At 43.9% G+C, this 27,207-nt stretch overlaps 1 protein-coding gene across 1 annotated transcript; it reads right to left on the reverse strand.

The window, feature by feature from the left end:
* Positions 1-10,348: 10,348 nt before the first annotated feature.
* SMIM13 (small integral membrane protein 13) lies at positions 10,349-22,444 on the reverse strand. Its single transcript, XM_040548729.1, has 2 exons — positions 22,226-22,444; positions 10,349-14,019 (listed from the first exon to the last, which is right to left on the reverse strand). Exons 1-2 carry the CDS (start codon positions 22,299-22,301, stop codon positions 13,826-13,828), a joined length of 270 nt encoding a protein of 89 aa, XP_040404663.1. The 5' UTR covers positions 22,302-22,444; the 3' UTR covers positions 10,349-13,825.
* Positions 22,445-27,207: the final 4,763 nt, after the last annotated feature.

Raw genomic sequence — 27,207 nt, forward strand, 5'->3', positions numbered from 1 at the left:
AATCAACTGAGCAATTTTTCTGTCCAAAATAAGATTAGAAGACCTCAGAGACAGACTATCCAGATAATATGGATTTTTTTTTGAAGCATTTTTCTATTTGCATCTGAATTCCACCCAGGACAGCTGCTTTCCCTGTCTGAGGAGTCCCAGAAAGAGTTGTGTGGCTCTTCGGCACCACAGCTGGCCTACAGTCACACCTAGCTCTTCAAGAATTCCTAGAAGTGCTTCTGACTCAACTGGGTGTTGAACAGTGCCTGGATGAAGTGACAGGCAGTAGAACACCTAGCCCAGCCTTACAGCAGGGCTGCCGACCTCAGAGCGAGCAGGAACAACAGGAACCTCAGCCTCTTGGGTTGACAGGGGACTGCAAGGGCTCCCTCTGTAGCTGGTATCACCTCAGCTTCCCCCAACGAACCACTCTGAGACAGCCTTCCTTTGATTACATTAGAGACAAATTTTCAGTGCAGCTCACATTTTTAGTGATGTCGGAGAATGCTGGACACACTGCTGGACTCACTTTGGAAACAAGTACATCATTCTCTTAGTCTTCAGTGCTTGCAAGTTACAGAGGGTATGAAACAGCAGCCAAACCCTGGAGCAGATATCTCCCCACAGCTCCTCATCTGGGAAGCTCTGCTGGGTTCAGAGTGGTGTGCTTGTCATCCCACCACCTCCAAGCTCAGCAGCTTAGGGCTGGTGTCCCAAAGCAGAGGAACAGCAAAGACTGTTTCAGGTAAAAATGTCAGGGCATGGACCGGGCATGCACGCAGGCTTCACTTCAGCCTCGTATGGCAGCAGAGCATCAGGAGTTGCCAGTGCTGTGGCAAGAAACAAGGAGACAAAAGCTGCTTTTTACTCCTGATAAACTCACATCTCTACATTTGCCATGGGTTTATCAGGAGGAAAAGCTGAAATGTTCCAGAATGCAGAACAGTGCTGAACAGAACAAGACTTTCCTGAGCTGTACTTTGCAATAGTCATCTCCACACACAAGTTTGTGCCTCATTTCTCCTTCCAACAGGCACTGTCAGGCTAACTGGCCACTTGCCGAGGCGACCGGCTCCGGGGCAGACGCGTGCTGCAGCGGAGCGCGGGATCGGGACAGGCAGGGCTATTTTTCGGGCATCGAGCCTACGTGAGGGAGCTGCCAGGCACCGGCAGCCCTCGTGAGGGAGGCTGACGAGGCGTAGGCGGAGCCAGCAGCGTCAGCGACAGCTCCTCCCCCCGGCCGTTCAAAGGTCAGCCCTTAGGGAGCGCGAGCGACTAGGAGCGCGGCGACCAGGGCCGGCGAACAGGGAGTGACGCGGCAGTTAGCGAGGCAGGGCGGGCAGGAAGGGCGGAGCGCTCACACCCGCCCATAGGGACAACTCCTCTAACGGCACTCTCCCGTCAGCTGGGCTGCAATGGTCTCCACCAGGCACGGTGCTTTCTCTAGGAAGTCAGTACACACCCAGACCGACTGCCCGTCCAAATCCAAACATGCGGCAGTTCAGGTCTCCGGATGCGGGGAGTGTCTGAGCCTCTTGCTGCCATCGGCGGGAGGCAGAGAGACTGCTTGCGTGAGGTGCGAGCAGGTGGACGACCTGGTCCGCATGGTGGCGGAACTCAAGGAGGAGGTGGAGAGGTTGAGGGATATCAGGGAGTGCGAGCGGGAGATAGACTGGTGGAGCAACTCCCTGCAGGACCGGAGGGAGAGGGACCAGGGTGAGACGCCCCAAAGGGGGGTGGACCCCCTGCCCTGTCGCCATCGGGCAGAGGGAGGGGACCTGCGAATTGAGGAGGAATGGAGACAGGTCCCTTCTCGACCTCGCAGGAGATGCCCTCCCCTTCCGGCGCTGCCTTCCCAGGTGCCCTTGAACAATAGGTTTGAGGCCCTGGAGCTTGAGAGACCGGTGGGTGAGAACGAGGTAGGAAGCCTACCCAGGAGGATGCCTGAGGTGAGGAAGTTGACTCCACGCCTCAGGACTGCCTCCACCAAGAAAGAAAGAAGGGTGATTGTTGTGGGCGACTCCCTCCTCAGGGGAACGGAGGGCCCTGTTTGTCGGCCTGACCCCACACATAGGGAAGTCTGCTGCCTCCCTGGGGCCAGGGTCAGAGACGTTACCAGGAAGCTTCCAAACCTGGTTTGCCCCTCTGACTATTACCTGCTTTTGATAGTCCAGGCTGGCAGTGATGATGTTGAAAAGAGAAGCCTCAAGGCTATCAAACAGGACTATAGAGAGCTGGGACGATTGGTGGAGGGAGCGGGAGTGCAGGTGGTGTTTTCGTCTATCCCTACAGGGGAAGGGAGAGGCACGGAGAGGACACAGAAAGCTCACGTGGTTAATAGGTGGCTCAGTGGTGCCAGCACAGAAATTTTGTTTTTTTTCACCATGGGGAGCTTTACTCGGCACCCGGCCTGATGGCCCCAGACGGGTCCCTATCTCCAAGGGGAAAACGGATCCTAGGCCAGGAGCTGGCGGGGCTCATAGAGAGCGCTTTAAACTAGGTAAGAAGGGGGACGGGGCTCAAACAAGGCTTGTTGGAGCTGTGCCGGGGGAAACAATGGCTAGGCTGGGGAAGAAGGCAATGGCCCAGCTGAAGTGCATCTACACTAATGCACGCAGCATGGGTAACAAACAGGAGGAGCTGGAAGCCATTGTGCAGCAGGCAGGCTATGACTTGGTTGCCATCACGGAGACATGGTGGGACCGCTCCCACGACTGGAGTGCTGCAATGCCTGGCTATCAGCTCTTCAGGAGGGACAGGCAGCACAGAGGGGGTGGTGGCGTGGCTCTCTACATTAGAGAATCTTTAGATGTTGTGGAACTCCAGGCTGGGAATGATAAGGTTGAATCCCTGTGGGTTAGGATCCGCGGGAAGGCCGGCAAGGCTAGCATCCTGGTCGGGGTCTGTTATAGACCGCCGAACCAGGATGAGGAGACGGATGAGGAGTTTTATAGGCAACTGACAGAATTTGCAAAATCGTCGGCGCTTGTCCTCGTGGGGGACTTCAACTTCCCGGACATATCCTGGAAACACAACACGGCACAGAGAAAGCAGTCTAGGAGGTTTCTGGAGAGTGTGGAAGATAGCTTCCTGATGCAGCTGGTCAGTGAACCTACCAGGGGAGGTGCCCCGCTAGACCTTCTCTTCACAAACAGAGAAGGACTGGTGGGAGGTGTGGTGGTCGGAAGCTGTCTTGGGCAGAGTGACCACAAAATGGTAGAGTTCTCTATTCTTGGCGAGGCCAGGAAGGGGACCAGTAAAACTGCTGTATTGGACTTCTGGAGGGCTGACTTTGAGCTGCTCAGGACACTGGTTGGCTGAGTCCCTTGGGAGGCGGTTCTGAAGGGCAGAGGAGTCCAGGAAGGCTGGGCGCTCCTCAAGAAGGAAATCTTAACGGCACAGGAGCGGTCTGTCCCCACGTGCCCAAAGACGAGCCGGCGTGGAAGAAGACCAGCCTGGCTCAACAGAGAGTTGCGGCTTGTGCTTAGCAGAAAAAAGAGGGTTTATAATCTTTGGAAAAGAGGGCGGGCCACTCAGGAGGACTACAAGGATGTAGCGAGGCTGTGCAGGGAGAAAATTAGAAAGGCCAAAGCTCATCTGGAGCTCAACCTGGCTACTGCCGTTAAAGACAACAAAAAATCCTTTTACAAATATATCAACGCGAAACGGAGGACTAAGGAGAATCTCCATCCTTTACTGGATGCGAGGGGAAACCTAGTTACTAAGGATGAGGAAAAGGCTGAGGTGCTTAATGCCGCCTTTGCCTCAGTCTTTAGCGGCAATACCGGTTGTTCTCTGGATACCCAGTGCCCTGAGCTGGTGGAAGGGGATGGGGAGCAGGATGTGGCCTTCGCTATTCATGAGGAAATGGTTGGCGACCTGCTACAGAGCTTGGATGTGCGCAAGTCGATGGGGCCGGATGGGATGCACCCGAGGGTACTGAAAGAACTGGCAGAGGAGCTGGCCGAGCTGCTTTCCATCATTTATCGGCAGTCCTGGCTATCAGGGGAGGTCCCAGTCGACTGGCGGCTAGCAAATGTGACGCCCATCTACAAGAAGGGCTGGAGGGTAGACCCGGGGAACTATAGGCCTGTCAGTTTGACCTCAGTGCCAGGAAAGCTCATGGAGCAGATTATCTTGAGGGTCATCACGTGGCACTTGCAGGGCAAGCAGGCGATCAGGCCCAGTCAGCATGGGTTTATGAAAGGCAGGTCCTGCTTGACGAACCTGATCTCCTTCTATGACAAAGTGACGCGCTTGGTGGATGAGGGAAAGGCTGTGGATGTGGTTTACCTTGACTTCAGTAAGGCTTTTGACACCGTTCCCCACAACATTCTCCTCAAGAAACTGGCTGCTCGGGGCTTGGACTGGCGTACGCTTCGCTGGGTTAGAAACTGGCTGGATAGCCGGGCCCAGAGAGTTGTGGTGAATGGAGTCAAATCTGGTTGGAGGCTGGTCACTAGTGGTGTCCCCCAGGGCTCAGTGCTGGGGCTGGTCCTCTTTAATATCTTTATTGATGATCTGGATGAGGGCGTCCAGTGCACCCTCAATAAGTTTGCAGATGACACCAAGCTAAGTGCGTGTGTCGATCTGCTCGAGGGCAGGAAGGCTCTGCAGGAGGATCTGGATAGGCTGGACCGATGGGCTGAGGTCAACTGTATGAAGTTCAACAAGGCCAAGTGCTGGGTCCTGCACCTGGGGCGCAACAACCCCAAGCAGAGCTACAGGCTGGGAGATGAGTGGCTGGAAAGCTGCCTGGCCGAGAAGGACCTGGGAGTATTGGTTGATAGTCGGCTGCATATGAGCCAGCAGTGTGCTCAGGTGGCCAAGAAGGCCAACAGCATCCTGGCCTATATAAGAAGCAGTGTGGCCAGCAGGTCTAGGAAAGTGATTGTCCCCCTGTACTCGGCTCTGGTGAGGCCGCACCTCGAGTACTGTGTTCAGTTTTGGGCCCCTCGCTACAGGAAGGACATGGAGGTGCTCGAGAGAGTCCAGAGAAGGGCAACTAAGCTGGTGAGGGGTCTGGAGAACAAGTCTTATGAGGAGCGGCTGAGGGAGCTGGGATTGTTCAGCCTGGAGAAGAGAAGGCTCAGGGGTGACCTTATCGCTCTCTATAGGTACCTTAAAGGAGGCTGTAGAGAGGTGGGGGTTGGTCTGTTCTCCCACGTGCCTGGTGACAGGACGAGGGGGAATGGGCGAAAGTTGCACCAGGGGAGTTTTAGGTTGGATGTTAGGAAGTACTTCTTTACAGAAAGGGTTATTAAGCATTGGAACGGGCTGCCCAGGGAGGTGGTGGAGTCACCACCACAATGTCTTTAAAAGACATTTAGATGTAGAGCTTAGCGATATGGTTTAGTGGAGTACTTAGTGTTAGGTCAGAGGTTGGACTCGATGATCTTGAGGTCTCTTCCAACCTAGAAATCTGTGTCTGTGTCTAAATACAGCCCTGAACGGATTTGCAGCCTGCTTTCTTCTGCCCCTCCCTCTGGTTTTAACTTCTGCCCCTGCACTCCCACAAGCAAAGTTCATCAAATCCACATTCCTTGTGTAAGTCTGTGTTGTTTCATTGCTGTCTCCATGGCTTCCCTGAGTCACTGCTGGGGGAAGAGCCCCGCAACTGGGAAGCCTGCACACACGGAGCTGCAGCTGCAACAAATTCAGCATATCTCCCATCTCCCTGTCAAAGGCTTCTATTTCTCTGCTGAACATGAAGGGGCATGCTATCTTTTTCTGTACAAGCAGCAACTTGATAGATCAGGCTGACTACAGCGAGAACAGAATGGGGGAGAACACTGTGCATCCGGTCCACAGGAGATATATAAAGCTCACCCCACCTGAAGCATGTTGACCCAGCCTTGTGTCACGAGCAGCAGCTGCCTCTGCAGGCCACAGCGTCCCATAAGAAAAACCCCAACAACATCATGATTCCCTGGCTCCACACACCCTCACACCCACGTGCTGCCGGCCGAAGGAGGGATGTAAAACCTTGCTGCAGCACAGGGGGGTTGTCCTATGAGATCAGGGTGATTTTTCTGCTTCCCTGTAATTTCCCTTAATTACAGGAAAAGCGATCGCAGCTGTTTAAGGCCAAGCTGCAGGATCCCAAATGCAAGAAACCATTTGTAGCTTCCCACTTAACTAACTTTACCCCATTCAGCCCTGCAGCCAGGGCTACCTGAACCATTTCCAGCCAGGAAGGTGAAGGAGAAAAATTCCCAGAAGCATCTGCTGTTTATGCAGAGGCGGAAACAGGCTTCATTTTACAATGAAGGTTGCAGTGAAGGACAAGCAGAAAGGTCTGCAAGAGGAGAGCAGAGAGGAAAGAAAAAACAGCAGCTTGCTCTGACTTCAAGTAGCCTTGCAGAAATGAATCAATCTTTAAACTCTTTGTGCAGGTAGAAGGCTCCAGGGTATTTCCCCCATACAATGATTCAAGCCTGGCTTTATTCCCAGCTAAACTCAAAGATAAAAAGCCACAAGAGTGACTGGCCATGAACATGAAAAAGAAAAATGGACTTACACTGTTTTGTTTTTCCACCCTGTGCTTTGATTTTATGAAGGATGGTGAGAGCAGCTCAGCCAAAAGCCTTTATCTCAGGAGGCGATTTAAGCTAGAAACTGGTACCTGTAATTAACTTGCATTCCAGAAGGGGAGAAGTTAACTGGGCTTTTTTTTGTGCTGCATTTCAAAGAGAAATTAATTTTTGATAAATGAGAACAATCACATGTATTTTGCACTGCTTGACCTATAGTTTTTGTCACTTGTCGCTTGAGACTCTGCTAACAGATTTACTCCAGGAATGAGCACAGCCCTGCTGGCAATTCGCATTGCTTTTATAGGAACTAGTACAATGAGTGAAAGGACATTCCCAGAGCAGGGCTGCACTTCACAGGACACATCATGGCCCTGTGCACATATGCAGGAGGTAGACACAGGATCCAGCATTTTCACCCTGCAGCAGCAGCAGAAGGAACTTTAAATAGACTAATTATGAATCGCCTAGTCTCCTGAGTGGAGTCCTGAACACTGTGGTGGTCTTTGTTTCTGTGTAGTTTAGAAACAACAACCGTCCTGCTTTGTGGATGGCTCACCTATAGGAGAAATTTTGTACAAATTGGTAGCTTAAATACTGTTCTCTAGGTATGTTTCTCTACTGTTTTCTAAAATACTTTTATTCTTGATTTGTAGCCCCAAATACTCTGGTAAAGATATATTTTTTTTTCCCCTGTTGAAAACTAATCAAATGCCCTGGAGCATGTCCAGAGAAGGGCTACGAAGCTGGTGAAGGGCCTATGAGGAGCAGCTGAGGGAACTGGGGTTGTTTAATCTGAAGAAGAGGAGGCACTCAGGGGAGACCCTATTGCTCTCTACAACTACCTGAAAGGAAGGTGTGGGGAGCTGGGGGTCGGCCTCTTCTCACAGGTAACTAGTGATAGGACTAGAGGGAATGGCCTCAAGTTGCACCAGGGGAGGTTTAGGTTGCAAATGAGGAGACATTTCTTCTCAGAAAGAGTGGTCAGGCATTGGAATGGGTTGCCAGGGAAGTGGTAGAGTCACCATCCCTGGGGGGGTTCAAGGAAAGGTTGGATGTGGTGCTTAGGGACATGGTCTAGTGGGTGACATTGGTGGCTGGGCTAGATGATCTTGGAGGTCTTTCCTTGATGCTACGCACACTGACAAATCCTGCAGCTGTGAGCAGTATGAATAACCACCAGCTCCACCCAAGGAGTAAAGCTGCTTGAAGGCAGAAATACAAATGAGAGCCTACTCCTTGTTCCCTCTTTTCTTCTCCCTACGGGTGGTGTACTCAGAAGTGCCCCAGTTTGGGTCAGTTCATCTCTTCTCCCAGTGTAAAACACCCCAGGTGTGACTCGTCTTGCTTATCTAAAGACATTTGCACATGAGCAATCACCAGGGCTCTCCTTAAACTGAATAGAGAGAAATAGACAGACAGTTTACTCCTATGATTAGTCCAGGAAAAAAAACACATGGAAAACTAACCCATTTCTTTAAGCTGGTCTTTACAACATTACAGTATGTTCATAACCCAGAGAGGTAAAGAAATGCTGCTTCTATTTTATGGCAAGCAGTAAGAAAAGCAGATCCTTCTTGGTACTTTTGGGATTTCCTTTGAGGCAGATCATTTCTGAGGTCACTTTCTTTGACAAAAAAAATAATCCAGTGATCCTCTACTGCAAAACAACATGCAATTCCCCCAGGCACAGGACTCTACACACAGCTCATAGGTTTCCTGGCATGAGGCATGCAGGCAAATAGCAGGAAGGCATTCCCTGCAAGGGGATGTCCCTGTCCCTCCCAGCCAAGATCCACCAGGATTTCCACCGGGATCGCTAAAAACAGGGACAGCAAAGGTGCTTGACCGCACTGGGTGCGCTGATGGGCGGGTGCTCAACAGATCTCCTGCAATGTGCCCTCTACCTGCAAAGCTTGAAGGCCCACGCCATCTAGTGGTGAGCAGCTGGGCCCCAAGCTCCCTTTTCACCCACCTTTGGCAACAAAATCCTCCAGGTTTCAGACAAGACAGACACAATTCATCTGTTTGAGAAGCCAGTCCAGAGGTAAGCGCTTTCCTGATAGCCACACTATTACTGCAGCACTTAAGAGGAACAGGAGGACATCTTGGAACTAAAGATAAGGAAAAAGTCAAGCCTCCCCTCAGTATTTGAATCCTTTAGAAAGTATAAAACTAATGCCGTTTTGTAAATGTAATTGCTGGTAATTAAATGAGGCAAATGTCAAATAAACCTTGTGATTTTGGCAAATTAAGAGGCTAATACAGAAAGTCAACAGAAGAACTGAGAACGAGGTCCAGAAAGTGAAATTTGTATTTGCTGATACCAGACTTTCAAATCCTACTGAGCCATTCAAATCCTCCAGCACAGAGGAGATATTAATATCACATATAACAAGCTACCCTCCACTGCAGCAGTTTTGAGGAGGATGTAGGGTGTGCACACCTCCTGGTTTGCTAAGTTACTCCAGTGAAGGCAAGGCAATTGAAGCTCCAGTCACAGGTTTCACAGCACAGATTTCTGTATAGAAGGCTGCAAGTTTTAATGGAAGGAATGAGAATCAGCTGCCTGCATTGTACTGCACACACACAGCCCCAGCTGGGAAGGATTTGCAGGTAGTTATCAGGCCACAGCCCCCAATACAGGACACGTCTTCTCACCCTTCCAAGTTCAAGGGCACTGGCAGAGTCCTGGTGGCAAAACACACAAGCCATGCTAGAAGGAAGTACATCACAAACAGTGTACATGTACAGTACAGATGCTCAAAACACACGAATTTCTGGTCTACATGAAGAGTACAGCAATATACACGTCCTTAAGTTTTGATATGAAACCCAGCATCCTTACACTACCAACTCCCAGTCTAATCCTAGGTAAAAGTCTTCACATAGGTTTAACCAAGGCCACATAGGTATAACCAAGGCAAGATGAAACCCAGCTTGTTTTACAAAGGCTACCTGATCTCCTTGTGTTGGATAAAGGCCATGAGAACCTCAAGGACTGCACACAAGTACCTGTGTGGAAGGAGCACTGCCGGCAATGATGGCCTGCTAGGGAGCTTGGGGCAGAGCAGAGTTACACAGCAGCAGCTTTAGTTATCTTCCTGGAGCAGACCGTTATGTGTTTCCTTGTGGTCAGCACCAAGCAGAACAGCAAGCAGGTGCTTTATGAACGTCTGATACTTGTAAACAATCACGTATCACTCCCACCTACATCTAAACCCCCTTCACAAACACACCCCTATCTACAACTCAGACTTTTTGAAGTCAAAAAACCCTCAAGTGCTCAAGTTACCTAATGCCATAGCATTTTACTGTACTCTGTTAGTAGGCCCTTTCTGCAAATGAGAAGAGTAGGACAACAGCAGAACATCTCATTCTCGCAATATTAAAGGGATTTTATGGCAACAAACACTCAGGACTCAACATGTGCATTTTACTTAACAGAAGCAATCAGGGAGAAAGCACACACATTTTCTTCTCCTGTACAACATCCTCAATTCCAAACTATTAGAACTTCCTACTTTAAATCAGTAACCAATCTTAAAAGTACCAAGAACAAAGGAAAGAGGAGTTGTTTTATTTAATTGCTAAAATCAAAAGACAGCTTTCAAGAGCAATGCAGAAAAATCATCTGTAATAACAATTGACCTAAAAGATACATACTAACCTGGCTTTTAGGATGAAATCATCTGTAGGTACTATGCCAGCTAGAATCTGACTTCTCAGAAGTCCTCTTTTGTAGTGTTGTACACTCATATGAAGTCTTATTCTAAAGAAAAAAATCCCATTCCAAAGAGAGCCAGAAACCCACGCAGATCAAGTACTTGCAACAAGTCTGGTTATTTTATTTTTTATCTGTGCAATCAGTTAAAACAACAGTTAAACAGATGAAAACAGACAACCACAGAAGCTTTAGGTACAGTATCTTAACACTGAAGAAGCAAATGACCACATTAAACACTTTTTTTTTTTATGCTGGTCATTTCCAAACAAGACATAATTACATACACAGGTATACATACACAGTGTAAAACCTGATGTTAAGCAGCAAGTTGCTCACGAGTTGCAGCACGGTATATGGTATTTACTGCAAACAGCTACAGCAGCAGTGCTCAGTGTATGAACTGCATAGAATTAACCTTACAGGCAAACATTAGATAGATCACCACTATAACAACCTTAGTGGCTCCCTAACAGGTCTGAATTATGCAATTCAGCAACAATTGTCTATACTCTGCTATTTTAACAATAGGTTTTCTGTATTCTTTCACCACTCTGTACTATATTTGTTCCAGCCTTCCTGGCAGTAAGCGTTTTCAATAAACTAATTACATACAATGCAAGTAATCACTGCTTATTCAAAAGTTACATGGCCCCTGCAACAAAAGTGATATGGATATATTTAAAATAACCAACCCAAAGTACATTCAATAGAATGGCTGCAGCAATAAGGCAATGAACAGTTTTGAAAATAGCTCCTACTAAACAAAACAAGACCAACCACATAACATGTTGTCTTCATAAGGTTTCAGACTTGAATAGGTCATTTCAAAGTTAAGTGCTTATCCACCAGTAACAGTTCAGAAGTACACTGGTAAAAATATTCAAAGACATGAGTATATTGGACTGCCAGCAATCACAACCCAGGTCTTATCATGAGTATGCTTACACACACACACAGCTTCATTTTTACAGGTTTGCATGAATTGCCCTGCACAGAGATTTTACTACAGACTCTCAGGAAAAACTGTATATTGACTGAAGATACCAGTATTATAAAATACTTCCTAACCTCGTAATATAAGCCTCTGGCCTGCTACTAGTAAGATCACAAATATTATACACTAAGCAGATAGTGTTATTGACAGCTATGTCACAGCAACTTTAAAAAAATAGCATCAGCTGTTTAAAAGAGACTGAAAATAATTTTGGGGAGTGAAATGTACACTTACAATCTGCAAATAAGGGAACTGTTTGGCTAGAGCAGCTGAACTACACAGAGATTCTACACCCATTAGCTTTAAACTACCATCTAATTGCATATTTAATCAGTGTCAACATTCAAACCTGCATGGATCTTCCTTCATTAACTTGCCCTGGAGTCTTGATTCTTGCACCTTTAGAACTACCCTGGATAGCTACATATATCACTGTAACTTTGCATTTCTTCACAGCTACCAGAAGCAGAGACTGAGTTAACTGTTCCTTATCTCAGATGGAGATATTACAAGCATAAGCATTTTGCCATCTTCAGTGGATTTATGTCTAGGCAAAAGTAAAGTGGAGTGTCAATATTCTACATCAGGACAAAAAAAAATTCTTTGTTTGTAAGCCCATATTAGCAAAGCTCCAAGACAGAGATGCTAAATATTTTTCTTCAGAGAAATGCTCCAGGATTTGGCTAGTACTGCTGAGCTGAAAGTCTCATCATGTGAAAAAGACATACAGACACAAGAATATTGTGACATTAAGTTGTGCAATGCAATCAACTGAAAGCAACAAGGAAAAGAACCTGATCGCTTTTGCTCAGTTTGAGTAAACGGGAATTTTACTAGCGAAGAAAATATTAGGAATTCCCTTGTCAGCAGTCAGGATAGAGGAAGGAGACTTATTATATTTCTGCATGTGTTTCAAGGATATGTGCACTGTCTAGTCATGCTTTAAAGTATAACCCTGTGATAAAAAGCATGCTTATACGTACATGCTAGTAACTAAAACAATGACTTTCAGGTTCCAAAGGAAGGTCCAGGCTGATCTTACATATCTTAATGCTCAAGCATCCAAGTCATTTATAAGGTGAATACTCTCAGTAACTTTCAAACAGTATTCAGAGATGATAAATTAAAACAAAGGCACCAAAGAAGTGCTTTTTTCCCAGAAGTAGGTCTACTTAATGAAAAACCTAAACGTTGCTGCTTTTAGCTGCATAAGTGAACCAAAACCACAAGTTTGGAAGTTACAGGTTTAAACTTCATAACAGCTGCAAGTACAAGATCAATTTTGTAGTCCTGTTTAACAGTTTTTGTTGTTGTTGTTTTTGTGTTTAATACAATGAACAGTGATCCAAACAATACCACATATCCAGGTTCTGAGAGAAAACTGAGGCTGTTCATGAAATAGACATTTTGATTGTTCCCCCCACCATGCACACGGAGGTAGAACATGCATGGTCCTCTTCTTCCCAAAGATCTCACGCATCGATCTTCAGAGTGGCTAGATAAACAGAACTGGAGCTCTTAATTCTGAACTGAAGCGTCAGAATAGCTGCATAACTCATTCTCAAAAACCAGGAGCTCATTACTGGTAAAGATCAGCAAGTCCTCCACCAAACATGAGGTACCAAATTCATTAAATTAATTGCTGTAACACTATCAAAGTGTTAGAGTGACGTCTACCAAACTGGTCAGAATGCCTTCACTGGTTCCAGAGAAAAAGTTAGGTCTGGTACCAAATACCTGATGTAAGAGTGTTCAAGGTGAGCTAGAAAAGTACTTCGTATTCAAGAGCCAAAGATGACACTTCAGATTACTAAACCGTAGGTACATAACCTAGGCATCTTCCCCTCTCCAACATAAGTTGGACTTGGAGTAGAGGTTCAGGAAGAACATACAGAAATCTATCACGATTGTTCTACCTGTAACCGTTCTTATGCCAAAAGCAAGAAAACAAGTCTTATGACCCGATTCCTTTTCTGCCTTATTTTAAGGAAACAATTAAAACCTCCCATGTTCACCTAATATTGGTTTTTCATATTTCATTTATACTTATATAGAGATAAGAAAATAACAGTTTCACTTCAGAATACTTTCTAAAGCAGGATATTCTTTCAACTGTTTTTCAAGTTCACATGCATTCTCAAGGTTGAAAAGAATATACATTCATATATAGCTAAAGAAATAAAACTCAATTTCACTACATGTAGTTGCAGTGCTGTAAAGAAAAAATAATTTAGAAACCATTTCAACTCTGAAACATTTATTATGTTCAGACAAATGCAAAGGCTAAGCCTATGGTCCAGGACCTGTTTTTCATCTGTGCACAGGGACCGGAGCTACAGCAGCTCAGCATTTTTCTGATGGAGATCCCTCTCCACCCCTCGTTTCTTACAGTACTCTATGACTTGCTGCTGAAGCTCTCCCTGAACCTCTACCGAAGTAGCAAGTATTGACAGTTCCAAAGCAAAGGTCCACAGGTATTAATATTACCTCTTAGGTCAGTTTTTCATTACGGTCAAGCCATTGAACAACACAGCGCAGAGGTGCTTAACCATTCATAGTTAGCCAGAAGTTCAATGTAGTATTTTAAGTTGTTTCTTCTGCGGGTGCCCTTCGCTGTCGAGCAGATTTCTGTCTACTTCTCTGTGGTGAGGGTGGAGTCTCCTGTTCAGCTTCTGTCTCTGCAGGCTCGTTGTCCCCCTGCTGGGACCCTGTATCACCTATCAATTCTCTCAGGAATTTGAACTTAGACAAAAACAATTGCCAGACCACATACCAGCCTGCAGGAGACAAAGAAAAAAGGTACCACTTAGTTACTTCACACACATCGATAGGCAGCTCTCAGGCAAAACACAACAGAAAAGGGAGAAAAAAATAATCAAGTGCCACCTTGCTTACTCTTAACCCCAGCATCCCTCCCTCCCCCTCCACACCCACTCACCCCTTTTCACAGTCCTGTAAGCAGCTATTCAGCTTGATCAAGTTTGCCCTCATCCAGAAGCAAATATTCTAAGCTCCAGGCAAGAACCTGAACATATTCTTAATTGCAGTGCCACAGCAAACAATAAGCAGGCGATTACACCAGTGCAAAGGCATGGACCTTAGCTGGCAGGAGAAAAGGAACTTCTGTGGTTACATCTAAAGCAAAGCGACAGGATTCAATAGGTATGCACCGTAAAAAAGTAGCAGTGGGGTTCCTATGCTCCCTCAGCAAACACATCACACTCAGGACAAACCACCTTTTAAAAGCTGCATTACATTAGGCACACTTGGAGACTTAATGCCATGTTTTACATTAAATACATAACTTCCTTATCATAATTCACTAAAAGACAACATCCTCCAAATTCAGTGTTTTCTCACCACACCAAAGTTCCATTAAAGTAAAATTAACATTACCAGGTAAATTTGTATAACATTTAGTTCTACTCCAATGCAGAAACGTTCTTGGTCTCAAAACCACACAAGTGAATTTTACAGCTGAGAGAGTCACATTTCTAGAATCTCTAAAATATTTAAAATCCACCACCTCCTTGCTCTTAAGTCAGCGTTTCCAGAACAGATAGCCAACATTTACAAAAGCAGATGTATTTTTTATCTAAACCTAACCCAGAACCTTCTTTATAAAATTCTCATTTATCTAAGCACTTTGATAAAGAGAGGCTGGAGCTGTACCAAGCTGAGAACTAGTTATCCCATTCCCTCTAGCTGGCCAGTCAAGTTTCATTGTCTATAGCTTAGAAGTGTCACTTAGCTGTGTATTTCACAGATAAGTAGGATAAAATTGGAGCTGTGATCCAAAGGCATATGCTATATATAAGCAACATTTGCAATATCAAAACCATTTATATCAGTCAGAGCTATAAATTAACACTCCTTTTCCCAATCTGAAGGTTTTGCCATTCAAGCCTGTACTGCTGACACCTGCAAATATTAGCAGCCATATTTTGCACAACTAGGGAAAGCTGTTCCCTCAGCAACAGAGCTGTCAGCAGAAACAGATTTCTGAGCATGGACAACAGGCATATTAAGCAAGGTGAAACACTAACAAGTGGCACTTGTGTAACCACAGCACCTGTATTTTTTTCCCCTCTTCTGTCACTGGAGTCAGGACAAGGTGAAAGAGCCATTACTTAGGACAAAGCAAGACCCCACCCGTCCCCTCTGTCCTAGAATACTCTTCTCATCCTCTAAACTTTTAATTTCCAGAACTTCTCTGCTACCAGGGTCAGCTAGAGGAAGGCATGACTACCTTTTAAGATCCAACTTAATTCCCAAGGCCTACTCCAAGTATTTCCTTTTCCATTAACATCTAAAACTTTAAATGATTTGTGAATAAATTGAATCTGATGTCTCACAAATACTTTAAAACCCCTGTATCTAGAAAAGAAAAATGAAAATGGCTCTTTTATTGTGTTTTTGCATATCTAGAGGTAAAAATTACCTCTACTTCTGAAGATTGTTCCCATTGAGTGGTATTTAAGGTCTCTGGGATCTACAATATTTTGTCAACTTCAAAGACCATAAATCGATCCATTTTTCTCATGGCTCTAAACCTCATTAAAAAAAAGTAATCAATTCTCCAAAAGCCATGCTCACTTCCAGTCTGCACGGGAAAGAAAACAAAATATTCCCAATGAATACAGGAAAGGTGAAAGTGAGACCTGAGCAGAATATTACAAACTGTTACAAGCATCTTCAACTCCACAGTTTGCTGAGAGATGAAATTTGGGAGACTGAACTGAGAAGTGCATGAAAAGCATGCAGAGTGTTCTATCACGTTCACTTAAGGAGATGGGGACAGAGGGTGCATGAAGCTCTCAGCCACAACTTGCCTTTTTCAAAAGGTCCTTCCTAAAATACCTTCAAGTGAATTCATGTCAGATACATACATTACTTCCACAGAACACCCCAAGGAAGAAAAAGCCAAAATATTCAGGGCCTCCCCCAAAATAAAGTTGTAGGACACTTGACAGAAGCACCGGAGTATATTTGATATAAACAAACAGGTCAGTAAGTGAGGTATTTAACTTTGGCTGGGTAAAGAGCTTCATATGCTTCCTTTATCACTGCAAACAGGCCACTTACACAGAATTACAACCTGGACAAAAGCAAACACTGAACTGAAGGCCATTACAACCAACCTGACCAGCAGGACCAGGCAGGAGATGTGCGCCACAATGCAGTGCATTGAAAACAGAATTACAAGAGGCTTACCCACTGACAGTGGGAGGGGCAACTGGGCTCAGGAGTTGTAAAAATAAGTTCAGGTTTACCCTGTCTCTGCCATGTCACCATCCATTGCTGCCTCCTGGTCTTCTTCTCTGATCTTCCTCCTGGTACGGTGCTCCCCTAGAGGCACATCCCTCCCCACATGCACCCCAGCTGGTTCCACATGAAAGACTCCCCAGATCTGCCAAACTACACCACAGACACCGTGGTATAAGGTAATCAAGGTAGAAAGATTCCTTTCCTTCACTTGTTCTCATCACAGTGCCAACTTGGATGGAAAGTTTTTTTAAAACATCCCCCAAACACTCATCTGAATCCACTTAAAGCTGCCTCTTCAGCTGAGACTCCCTGTCGCCTCGCAGTTACCAAACACTCCAATAAAACTTCTCAGAAATAACCAGACTACTAAAGAATTGAAGCAAGTTGCTCAGGGCAAAAGAGACTCTCTCCAGCAACAGTATTGAGTAAATACACTATTAAACAACAACAACAACAACAAAAAAAACACAAAACAAACAAAAAAAAGACAAAGCCTGGAGGCAGATTCGAAGTACCAAGTTACTTTCAAATGAGATGGCAATGCATCTTTTACCAATTTTTAAGCCTCTTAAGAACACTGCAAAATTGTAACCCCATACTTTTTAACTGTCAACTACAGAGTGCATTTAGTGTATTTTATTTTTTTTTAAACAAGAATGGACAGAAAGCCCACTCTCCTATTATGCATCTCAGCTTTGCCACTATTTTGCTATAGAGCCAATGCCAGGCAGGTAGTTGGCACCACCAGTTTGCATCTAAGAAGTTTCCAGTCTGTTCAGGCCACTCAGAGAAGTCCTACTGGTTCATCTCCACACACAAAATACTTGATTGGAATCACTCTTGTCTTCTTTAGCCATTTGCTTTGCCTTTTTGAGTCGTTCTCAGCTTGGTTGAATCTGTGACAGTCAAACAGCACTGGCACAATACATCTTCAGCCAACTAGCAGGGATGACATGCCACACTAACACATAATATTTTACCCTAACCGGTGAAAGAAGCTGCTCTCCAAGAAGCAAGCTAGGACAAGGGTACACCACTGCAACACACAGCAGGGGTTCCAGTTCTCGGTACAGCAGATACCCAAATCCAGAGAGCCTGGAAAGTCTGTCTGCTGCAACCATTATTCAGCATTTAGGCAAAGTAGCAGCTTCCAACCTCTATAGAGTTGTAAGCTGGGAGCCACTTAAAATGCCACGGCTAGGTGCCAGCCAGAGACATTTAAGCCATGCTTGGCATTGTGCCATCAGTATGTCACCCCTCCTACAATGGTGATGCAATTTGTTTGCAAAGATGGGACCGTGACTCAAAGGCTCATTTACTGACTCAAAAGCATGTATCATCTTTGCAATAAAGCTGTCATGACAACTTTAATTTGACCGAGTTTCAATAAAGCTACCTTTTCTGTTACCTCCCATACTGACTCCTAGTTCTTTGTAAAGGGGAAAGAAGCAAAACAATCTGATGCTACATTACTCCCCCTCACGTGCTCACGGGCACAAGTCTCGGGTCCGTAACTTTCATTCACCTTATGTTGGCATGTAAACATAAACAGCGGGAGGATTTTCTTTACTGGAACACATTTTCCTCTTCCATTTGAATAAGGAAGATAAGCACAAAAAGCCAAAACAGGGATGATGTGGAATGCTGGTGTAAAATAAACTGAATTTTCTTATGCAAAACATACATTGGTCCAAGAAAGGAAGGAAGGTGACGCGGTAACAGTGCAAGAGTTACTTGCTTGTATTCAAACACTGAAGTGCCCACCACATAAAATCTTAACAGCTACAGATGGGGGAAAAAAAAAAAAAACACACAGCTCTAGAGGCTAAACTGAAATTTGGGAGAACAAGGTTCTATGACAGGCAAATCACTTTAGTGCTGTGCCTTTTTAAGGGGCATGTAATGCACTACCCCAGAGAACACCTTTGCTGTCACCTGATGTCTGCTGTCAGTGACACACTGCTTGGATCTGTGCTGCTCCCTAAGCCTGCTCCTTATTTCACACCAGATCACCTGCTGACTGATGCAAGGAAGCTTGCTCTCTTCCAGTCTTCCATTTTTAACAGTTGTAAATTTCACTTTCAAATGAAAAGGTATTTTCTCTTTATTGCTAGCCTACTCAGGCATGGCTTTCCTCATCTTTTGAGGTATTTCACAAGATTGTCATTTAAGATAGTTACAAAACTGTTTAAACAAAACATTATAGAAGAGTTATTCAGGCAGAATTTAAGGCTCAGATGTTTTCCCATCTGCAAATGAATTCAGACTTGTGAGGCAAACCACACACACTTGTTTCAGCCATCAAAGTTACATTATTTTTGTTTTAAGTTCATGTCTCAAACCCCATCTCATCAGCCTCACCTGCTGAATGAGAAGAACATGCCTATCTCTTCCCCTGAAGGCACTTCTGCACCTTCATCGGACTATATGTATTAATACATTGGGAAAATAAAACAAATACAAAAAGGATAGAATAGAACTCCAGCCAAGGTGAACTCATGTACTGCTTACCTATCTCCTTCACTGTGCATAAATTCCTACCAGCAACAAGGAACACACAAAAGCAATGAGACCACGAGAGAAACCAGAGAAAGGAAATCTGAAAAGATGGCTATGAAGTGGAAGGAAGTTACCTTAGGTCCACTTTTAAAAGAGCAATTGAAAACCAGACATGTTTGTAGTCTCTCAATAGTTTCTATGTCAGATGTGCTCAGTTTACAAATAGATTTCACTAGCAGCAAGCCTTCAGTGCTTCCTAACAATTTCAGATTAGGATTGGAAATGGCAATTGCAAGCATCCAGAAGTGTGACATAATGACCACACAGACACCAGGGTTTCTTTAGGGATCAATAACTTCAGTAATTTTTATTGAGTACAGGCTCCCTTCTTATACCATTGGCTCTACAAGCGGTACTTTCCCACTAGCTACTCATTAGTTAACAACTTTGACCTGCAACAGCAAACACTGAGCCACTTCCATGTCTTAACGGTTGGAGAACAAGCAGTTTGAGACAGCAAGGGTCTCATGAATCACTTCTCTTTGTTCCTTCTAGCTTGTTTACATTCCTCATGGCTTCATCGTTAGGAGTCTGGTGTTATCACCAACCACGGAGCTTGTCGACCACCATGGCAATACTCCCACACAGAAGCGTTAAACAGAAAAAGAACTCAGATCACTAACTCAGTGTATTTGTATAGACATAAATGCCAAATTCAGGTATAATCATTTGCTTTTCACATTTCTGATAAACTGGTCCTAATAACTTCTGATAAAATTCAATGCACAAACCATCTTTTCACTTCAGAAAAAAAGTAACTGGAAGGAAATTTAACATTATAGGAAGTTTTCATAGCGCTTATCCCATCACATTTGTGATAAGCAACAGAAATTCACGAAATCCTAGGACATCTCCTGGATATTTTAATAGATTGTTCTCTGCAAGCATTCACACCATGAGTCCTTTTACAACCCGCTCAAAATCCAAGTAACAGCTCATCAGTCTTTTGACCCTGGCAGTCCTCTTCTGAGGTTGTTAAATACCTCTCATCAGATGGCTATAAAATAGTCTTATCAGCTTAAGTTTACTTAAGCTTATATCCGGTCATCCTTGTCTCAAGTTTGTCTATTAACTTGTGTGGCTCACTGACTAGCATTTACTTGTATCCTGGCATACATACAGCACTCATCTCCTTGGGAGACTGACAGGCTCTCTATTTACAAATAGAGACTGACAGGAGCTCTCTATTTACAAATAGAGACCCCCTCAGTACAAAAGTTGATAAGAAACTGCCTATCACAGGCACAAATAATTTGATTGGAGGTAGTTTATACTCATTTTCTCCTAATAGTGGTCTTGACACCACTTTTCCTCAAATAGTTTCCAGTAATAGTCTTGGCACAAGAACTAGAAGTATCCTAGTACTAACTGATTAGTAAATGCTGTGTAAAACTGGGAAAATACCACTACCAATACTATATAAATCATATCAAACCTTACCTAGCCATTTCTGACAGGGTAACAGTTACAGCACCACCTGCACCCTATATAAATGGCAACTTCCTGCATTTACTACCTTTAAAATCTAGGTACATTTTAGCAATCAATTTATAAGCTCTGATACTGTTAAAAACAAGATACAGAGGACAGATCTGAAGCACAGTGTTCATTAAATCTGAGCGCAGAATACAGAAGTCCAAACTGCGAAGTATTTATAAGCCATTTAAAAATAAAGTTATTAACTACTTTTGCTATTTTTAAGCAAGGAAGTACTAAAGAGAAGTTACCAGGCAAAGTTAAAGAGATCCCTCGGCACTTCACACCGTTTGTCATGCAGAGACAAAAGCAGAAACACCTAGGTAAAATGTTTCTGATTTTGAACTGTATGTTGCAAAGTCATTCTTATCCTTCAGCATTACTGATCTCTCACCTGTACTCTGACAGCATGGAAAGCCTAGTAAATACATTGCACCTCCAAAAGACAGAAAGTGGCCAGACAATACCCACTGAAGACAGGAAACCCATCTCAGAACAGATATCCACTTGTGTCACTGTTCAGTCTGTGACAATGGACAATAAGGGATACAGGAGAAAAGAGCACAGGAGCAGGGAAAGCTTACAGGGTGCCTCACCTACCCCCAATAATCTGTATTTCAGATGTTCCCTTACTTTAACATTAGTAGTAGGGCTTAAATACGTTGATGGACCTTTCTCCTATGAACTTTAAATGGTAAGTTTTAGAATCCAAAATATTCTTCATGAGCTTGCCATTTTCCCCTTTCTTTGTGTAAAAGAATAATTTTTCCTTTTTTTTTTTAAGCCTGATCATTTACCTTGATATACTCCAATTCCTCTGTAACAAGGAAATTGAACGACCATTCCCTGTTCACCTTTTTCACTCTACTCAGTTTTATAACTATCACCTTCCACCATTCAACTGTTTTCCAGGCTAGACAGCTCTAACCAAGTTAGAATCTCTTCATGCAGAAATTACTGCATAGCTCTCACCGTTCTATGCTTTAAAAAAAAAAATCTAGATTTTTTTTCTATAAATAAGGTAATGGAAATACACTGAGATACAGGCACGTGATAGATCCCTGTAGCAATATAATGGCATTTTCTATTTTATATTAAATGTATTAACATTTGATTAGCCTATATTCTTTCTACAAAGAATTAAATGTATTTTAGAAAAATTCTTAGAGTGCCTTGATTTAATCCTCTGTTCAGGATAGTAACAGTTCAGTTTGAACCCTTTAAGTTTCTCCATATGATTTACATATGCATATACCTCTCAGTTCTTATGGGTGTAACTCCATAGATGTTAATACTGGATTTCACCTGCCATTTCATTGTCTAGCCCCTTGATATTACTACATCTTTTTGCAATGCAGTTTTGAGCACAACTTTTTAAAAATGTACTAAATGTCAGCTGAGAGTTCAGGTTACCCCCCTTGGTTTTCAAAAAATAAATCCCTTGAGCAGTGAACGCCTGGTGGATTCACATCTCACAGGTCTGCACCACAGCTGGGTTTGGTGGGTTATCTTGTATTTTGGGACTGGCTTTTTGAACTCCCAGTCCGATACCCTGGTCACCTCACCCAGCACAGGTCCGGGAGGGTTTTTTTCTCCCCCCCCACACCCCAGGCCCGAGTCCCCCCACACCGCAGGGCAAGGCGCCCCTAGCCTCTCCGGAGGCGCCCCGCGGCCACTCACCGCACAGCATGAAGAGCAGCACACAGGCCAGGGTGGCCACGATCACCAGCAGAGTCAGCCCGATGCTCTGCCACATGCTGCCCGCTCGCCCCTCTCGCAGAGGCCAGCTCCGAGGGGTTGCGGAGCCAGATGGGTCCCCAAGCGAGCTGGCGGCTGCAGCGTCGCCTCCCGCCGCTCCACAGAGCAGAGACGAGGCGGGCCTTGAGGGCGGTGCGCGGAGCTCACCGGGAGTCGTAGTTCAGTTCCCGCAGGAATGCGTAGGCCTCTGCGCGGCGCGGACTACAAGTCCCAGCGCACCCCGCACCCTTCAGCGTGTCCTCGCCGCGTGATGGTGTCGCCGTGCCACCGCCAGTAATGGCCGCCCGAGAAGAGTCCGCTGCATCAGCAGCTCTGAGGAGACAGTTCTTCCTCTGCGCTGAGGGAGCCCTTCGTTTTTTTTCATTTTATCATCGCTATGCTGGCTTCCCGCTGTTTGATGTGCACGTTACAGCGGTGGTTCAAATTCCACAGGACCTGTGTTGACATGGTGGTGATAACACTGTAGCTGCCTTGTCCTCATAAGGGAAATCCGAGGAAATCATAACTGCCAGGAATCATGAGAAAAAGGCTATGCTCCTCACCGATACAGCCTCACTGATACAGACTTTAGCACTTTCACCTTTAGCACTGGAAAAAGGTTGTGACTTTCCCTTGTAGCATGGAGACACCGGCTAATGTTCCTAAAACTACTGAAAACGTGTGCTTAAATCCACAAGAGCAGAGCTGTGATTGCCCATGAAGATGTCACCATTGCAGTGAGATGTCAAAGAAGGCTAATCCATTTATCCTTTGTGTTTCTTATATGGTTGATTTTAAAATCTCCCCTTTTAAGCGAAGCTAAAGTTCTTGCTTTTCCTGCTCATTGAGTATGTCATGTGCCTCCTCCTTTCAGGAAACCTGTAACCTAAAATTACCTGAACATGCAATCCTCCATTCACATTCTGAAATTCGCTGTCACTTCACCAAATCAGACCAGAGTTCCATCTTCTCGTTTCAGACTTACTCTCGTAACATTCCAGGCCCTGTTTAATACTCTGCCTAACCCACTCATCATGTCTTGCAAGTTTAATTCCACTTTAAACACCTTTTCTGATATTTCTCAATAACTTTGTACTTTATCAATGCCTCCACATCTTTAAATGTCACTCTAATACTAACCTAAGCAGTTGTTACATGCATACTTATGTAAGGTTTCTTCTGTATTGCAAACAAACAGCAAAGCAATAACAGATACTACTGTATTGGCTTTTGAAAAATAGGTAAGTTCCCTCCTAGCTACAGTGTTGTGTTTCTCTAATTTTTTAGTTTTCACAGAGAGTAAGTTCTCTGGGTATGGAACTGCCACGTTCCTGTAAAGTAGCTGTCATATTTGGGGTCTATTCAAAAATTTCATATACATTATCCTACAGTTTCAAACTGGTTTAGTAATAGTAGTTAGTTAATTCACATCCCCGAACCACATCACAGAACCACTCAGCACCCATAACTGAAGAAAAAATTATCTTGGAAAACTATTTTGGAATGAAGTCATTTTGGAGTGAAAAATACATATAACAATGATACCATCCAAGGCAGTATATTACACAATAAAAATGAAAACAGGAAGCAACTAAATTTCTCATATTACACTGCACAGGAGGAGGGTCTTTTAATCAACATATGTTCAGTTTGGAAATCCTTAATTTCATTTGTTTAAGTGTGTGTTTCTTCAGAAAGTAAAATTTAAATTTGATGCATCTTCGGGCATGAATTTAAGGCATCTCGAAATGGTAAATGCTCTTAGGTAGTTTAAAAGAACTAGCTCAAAAGCCAAAGCAGATACCAGATTTTGGTTGCTCATACTAACCATTCTAAATCACCTATCTTCTGTTAATTAAAGTGCTCTCAAATTATACTACAAGAAATTTAATTAATTTAATTTAAGTACTTAAAAACTTTTTTTATCCCACAAAGCAAATGAAGTAAATAGAACAAATGAGCTTCATGAATCATAACTGGCTTAAATCTGAGGCAAACATACAATCCAAAAATTTTCAGAATATCATGATTGAAGCTGAAGCATTTCACCTTCTGCTTAACTTCAACAAGGTTTCTCACCCCGTACACAGATGTCCTAACTACAGGGTTAGCTGAGCAGGATTACCTCCCCTGACCTACCAGCAATGTTCTACCTAATGCAGCCCAGGATACCACTCTCCTCTCATCCACTGGGCTAACCACCTCATTGTAGAAGGCTATCAGGTCGATTAGGCATGATTCTCTGTTCTTAAATCCATGCTAACTACTCACGATCATCTTGTCCTTTATGTATGTGGAGACACTTCCACAAAGATTTTCTCCATCGCCTTCCCAAGGTTTGAGATAAGACTGCCTGGCCTATACTTCTCCAGGTCTTCCTTCCTGAAGATAGGAGTGACATATGCTCTCTTCCAGTCTTCAGGAATCACTCCCAGTCACCAGTACATTTCAAAGGTAACTAAGAATTGCCTCACAATGACATCATCCAGCTCTCTCAGCACTCATGGGTACAACCTATCAGGCCCCACAGACCTACGTATATCCAGTTTGTTGAAGTGCTCCCTAATATGGTCCTCCTTTACTGACGGCAAGTCTTCCATGTTCCATACTCCCTCTGGTCTCAGTGGCCTGGGATTGCTGGAGACCAGTATGGATGCAGTACCGAAATTGCCATCAGCACAGACAACAAGCACATTAAAAAGACTCCGTAGCATAATTGTTGAAGCAGTTAAATTCAAGTTCAAATCCCCACAGGCACAGTCAAGGGGTAACACTGTGGATGTTATACTTTAACCAAGTTGTGAGATAATAGGAGAAACACTTCCTCCCCTAACCATTTGGTGAATACAGTCTTTGTTATCCTGTGTTTCCTAATAAATGAAATAAAGCCTTTCATGTGGATCATGTGGAACACATTGTGTAAAATGAAACATATATGCAGATTCCATCTGAATAAAAAAAAAAAAAAAGGAAACATTATATGTATTTTATCTTAGACTTTTCTTCAGAACAAAATTAAATTAAATAAGCACACATCTTCGCTGCTACATCTTATGAGATGAGGTTGTTTAGCTTTGAGAAAAGAAGGCTCAAGGGAGACCTTGTCACACTGTACAATTACCTTAAAGGAGGTTGTAGCAAGGTGAGGCTTGGGCTCTTATCTCAAGCAGCAAATGATAAGATGAGGGGAAATAGCCTCAAGTTGTGCCAGGGGAAGTTTAGGTTGGATATTAGGAGAAATTTCTTTACTAAAAGGGTTGTGCGGAATTGGAATTGGCTGCCCAGGGAAGTGGTTGAGTCACCATACCTGGAGGTCTTCAAGAAATGTGTAGATATGGAACGTAGTAACATGGTTTAATGGTGGACTTGTCTGTACTAGGTTAAAGGTTGCACTAGATTATTTTAGAGCTCTTTTCCAACCTAAATGATTCTATGATTCTATAACAGTTCATATGTTAATGTGAAGGAAATTTGTATCAATACCAATGATGATGCATTTGGGATAAGTGAGCTACAATATGGATATTGTTTGTTTGTTTCAGAAGTCTGTGAAATCAAATGCAAGAAAGTATATTGAAAGAAAGTGTTGGACCAATGAGTTTTTCTAACCACTGAAGTTTCTAATTTCTGAAGTTTGAGAAATAAGGTTGTTTATGCAAACCTAAGCTTGATCTACCTAGTTTCTTACCTGTGTATGTGCAATATGGAGTTGCAGAATTGAATGTGGCTCATCTGTTCCCTGAAGAGGATGGAAAAAAATCATTGATAATGAGTTTTATGACTTATTAAAGTCATTATCGTCTTTTATCCATCACCTTGCAACATTTGGTCACTGCGCACTATCAATATTCTATATTCAATACTTTTTCCTATGATGCTCAACACTGATCAAACTTATATCTTTTCTGTCAGTGTACATGACCATGTATGCATTGATGTATGTTTTGTGGGTTAGAAAAATAAGGTTGGTCAAGATCATCATGCAGCAAAGGGACTGTAGCACAAGACTGATGAGCAGGCCTCTTAGAGGGCTTCTGCTAATTAGTACACCAGACCATGGGGCAGGCCAAAGCAGGAGTATTTGACGTGATTTCACAGAGCAGCAAGGAAATGCAATGTTGCAAATAAGAGAGCTAAAGACCGGTAGCAGTGAAGAGTAATCCAGATTCTGAAGGCACGAGCCTTATTTAAAGGGTGTGAGAGCTGATGCATCTAGACTAACCAGTTGTTTCACAGCAGTCAGTTAACTGGTGGTCATGTTTGTGTAGCAAAACAGGGGAGGGATGTTTTAATCCTCCATGAGCCAGGGAGAGGACTGAGGCTGAAACAGGTGTTCGAACTATCAACTGCTTTTGGACCTGCCACTTTTGGTTTCCTTTCCAGCTGGTGCATGGGGAAAATGTAATGCTTCTCTTGTATTTAATGCATTTGTAGCACAGATTCATAACTATGTAGCACAGCAGAACTTTCACTGATGTCAGTTGCTGCTGCAAGAGCTCAGCACTTTGACAAATCTACATTCAATTACCCTAAGGCAACAGCAGAAGGAGGAGAATAAAATCTTTGACTAGCTGTAGAAAAAAATATTTAAACGATCTACCCATAATCACATGGAAATTGTGTTATATAAGCAGTGTATTCTAGTCCTCCAAAGGAATTTCAACCACTTTAACAAGATTATCTTTTCTTGTTTTTAACACCCTTGCATCATCCATGGCCTCCTTTTTGTTTGTTATCATACACAGTGCATTGATGAAGCGGGAGTCTTGCCAAAGGCTATAAATGTAAATAAGACTTATTAAAATGAGTGTGCACGAGAAGAGCAAATTAAAGTAATTGAGGCAGTTTTTGTTCAGCCATGTCCTAATTTTTTAATCCTTGTCTTGTCACATACAATATCTTTGAAAGTAACTGGCAACCATGCC

The sequence above is a fragment of the Cygnus olor genome, chromosome 2 (genome assembly GCF_009769625.2).
Source record: "Cygnus olor isolate bCygOlo1 chromosome 2, bCygOlo1.pri.v2, whole genome shotgun sequence".
NCBI classification, from domain to species: domain Eukaryota; kingdom Metazoa; phylum Chordata; class Aves; order Anseriformes; family Anatidae; genus Cygnus; species Cygnus olor.

Bases quoted from the DNA above. Each gene is read 5' to 3' on its own strand.
- SMIM13 (XM_040548729.1), bottom strand. From the start codon at position 22,301: ATGTGGCAGAGCATCGGGCTGACTCTGCTGGTGATCGTGGCCACCCTG. The intron at 14,020-22,225 runs GTGAGTGGCCGC...TGTCTCCTGCAG, and splicing joins GCTGCTCTTCATGCTGTGCG to GCTGGTATGTGGTCTGGCAA.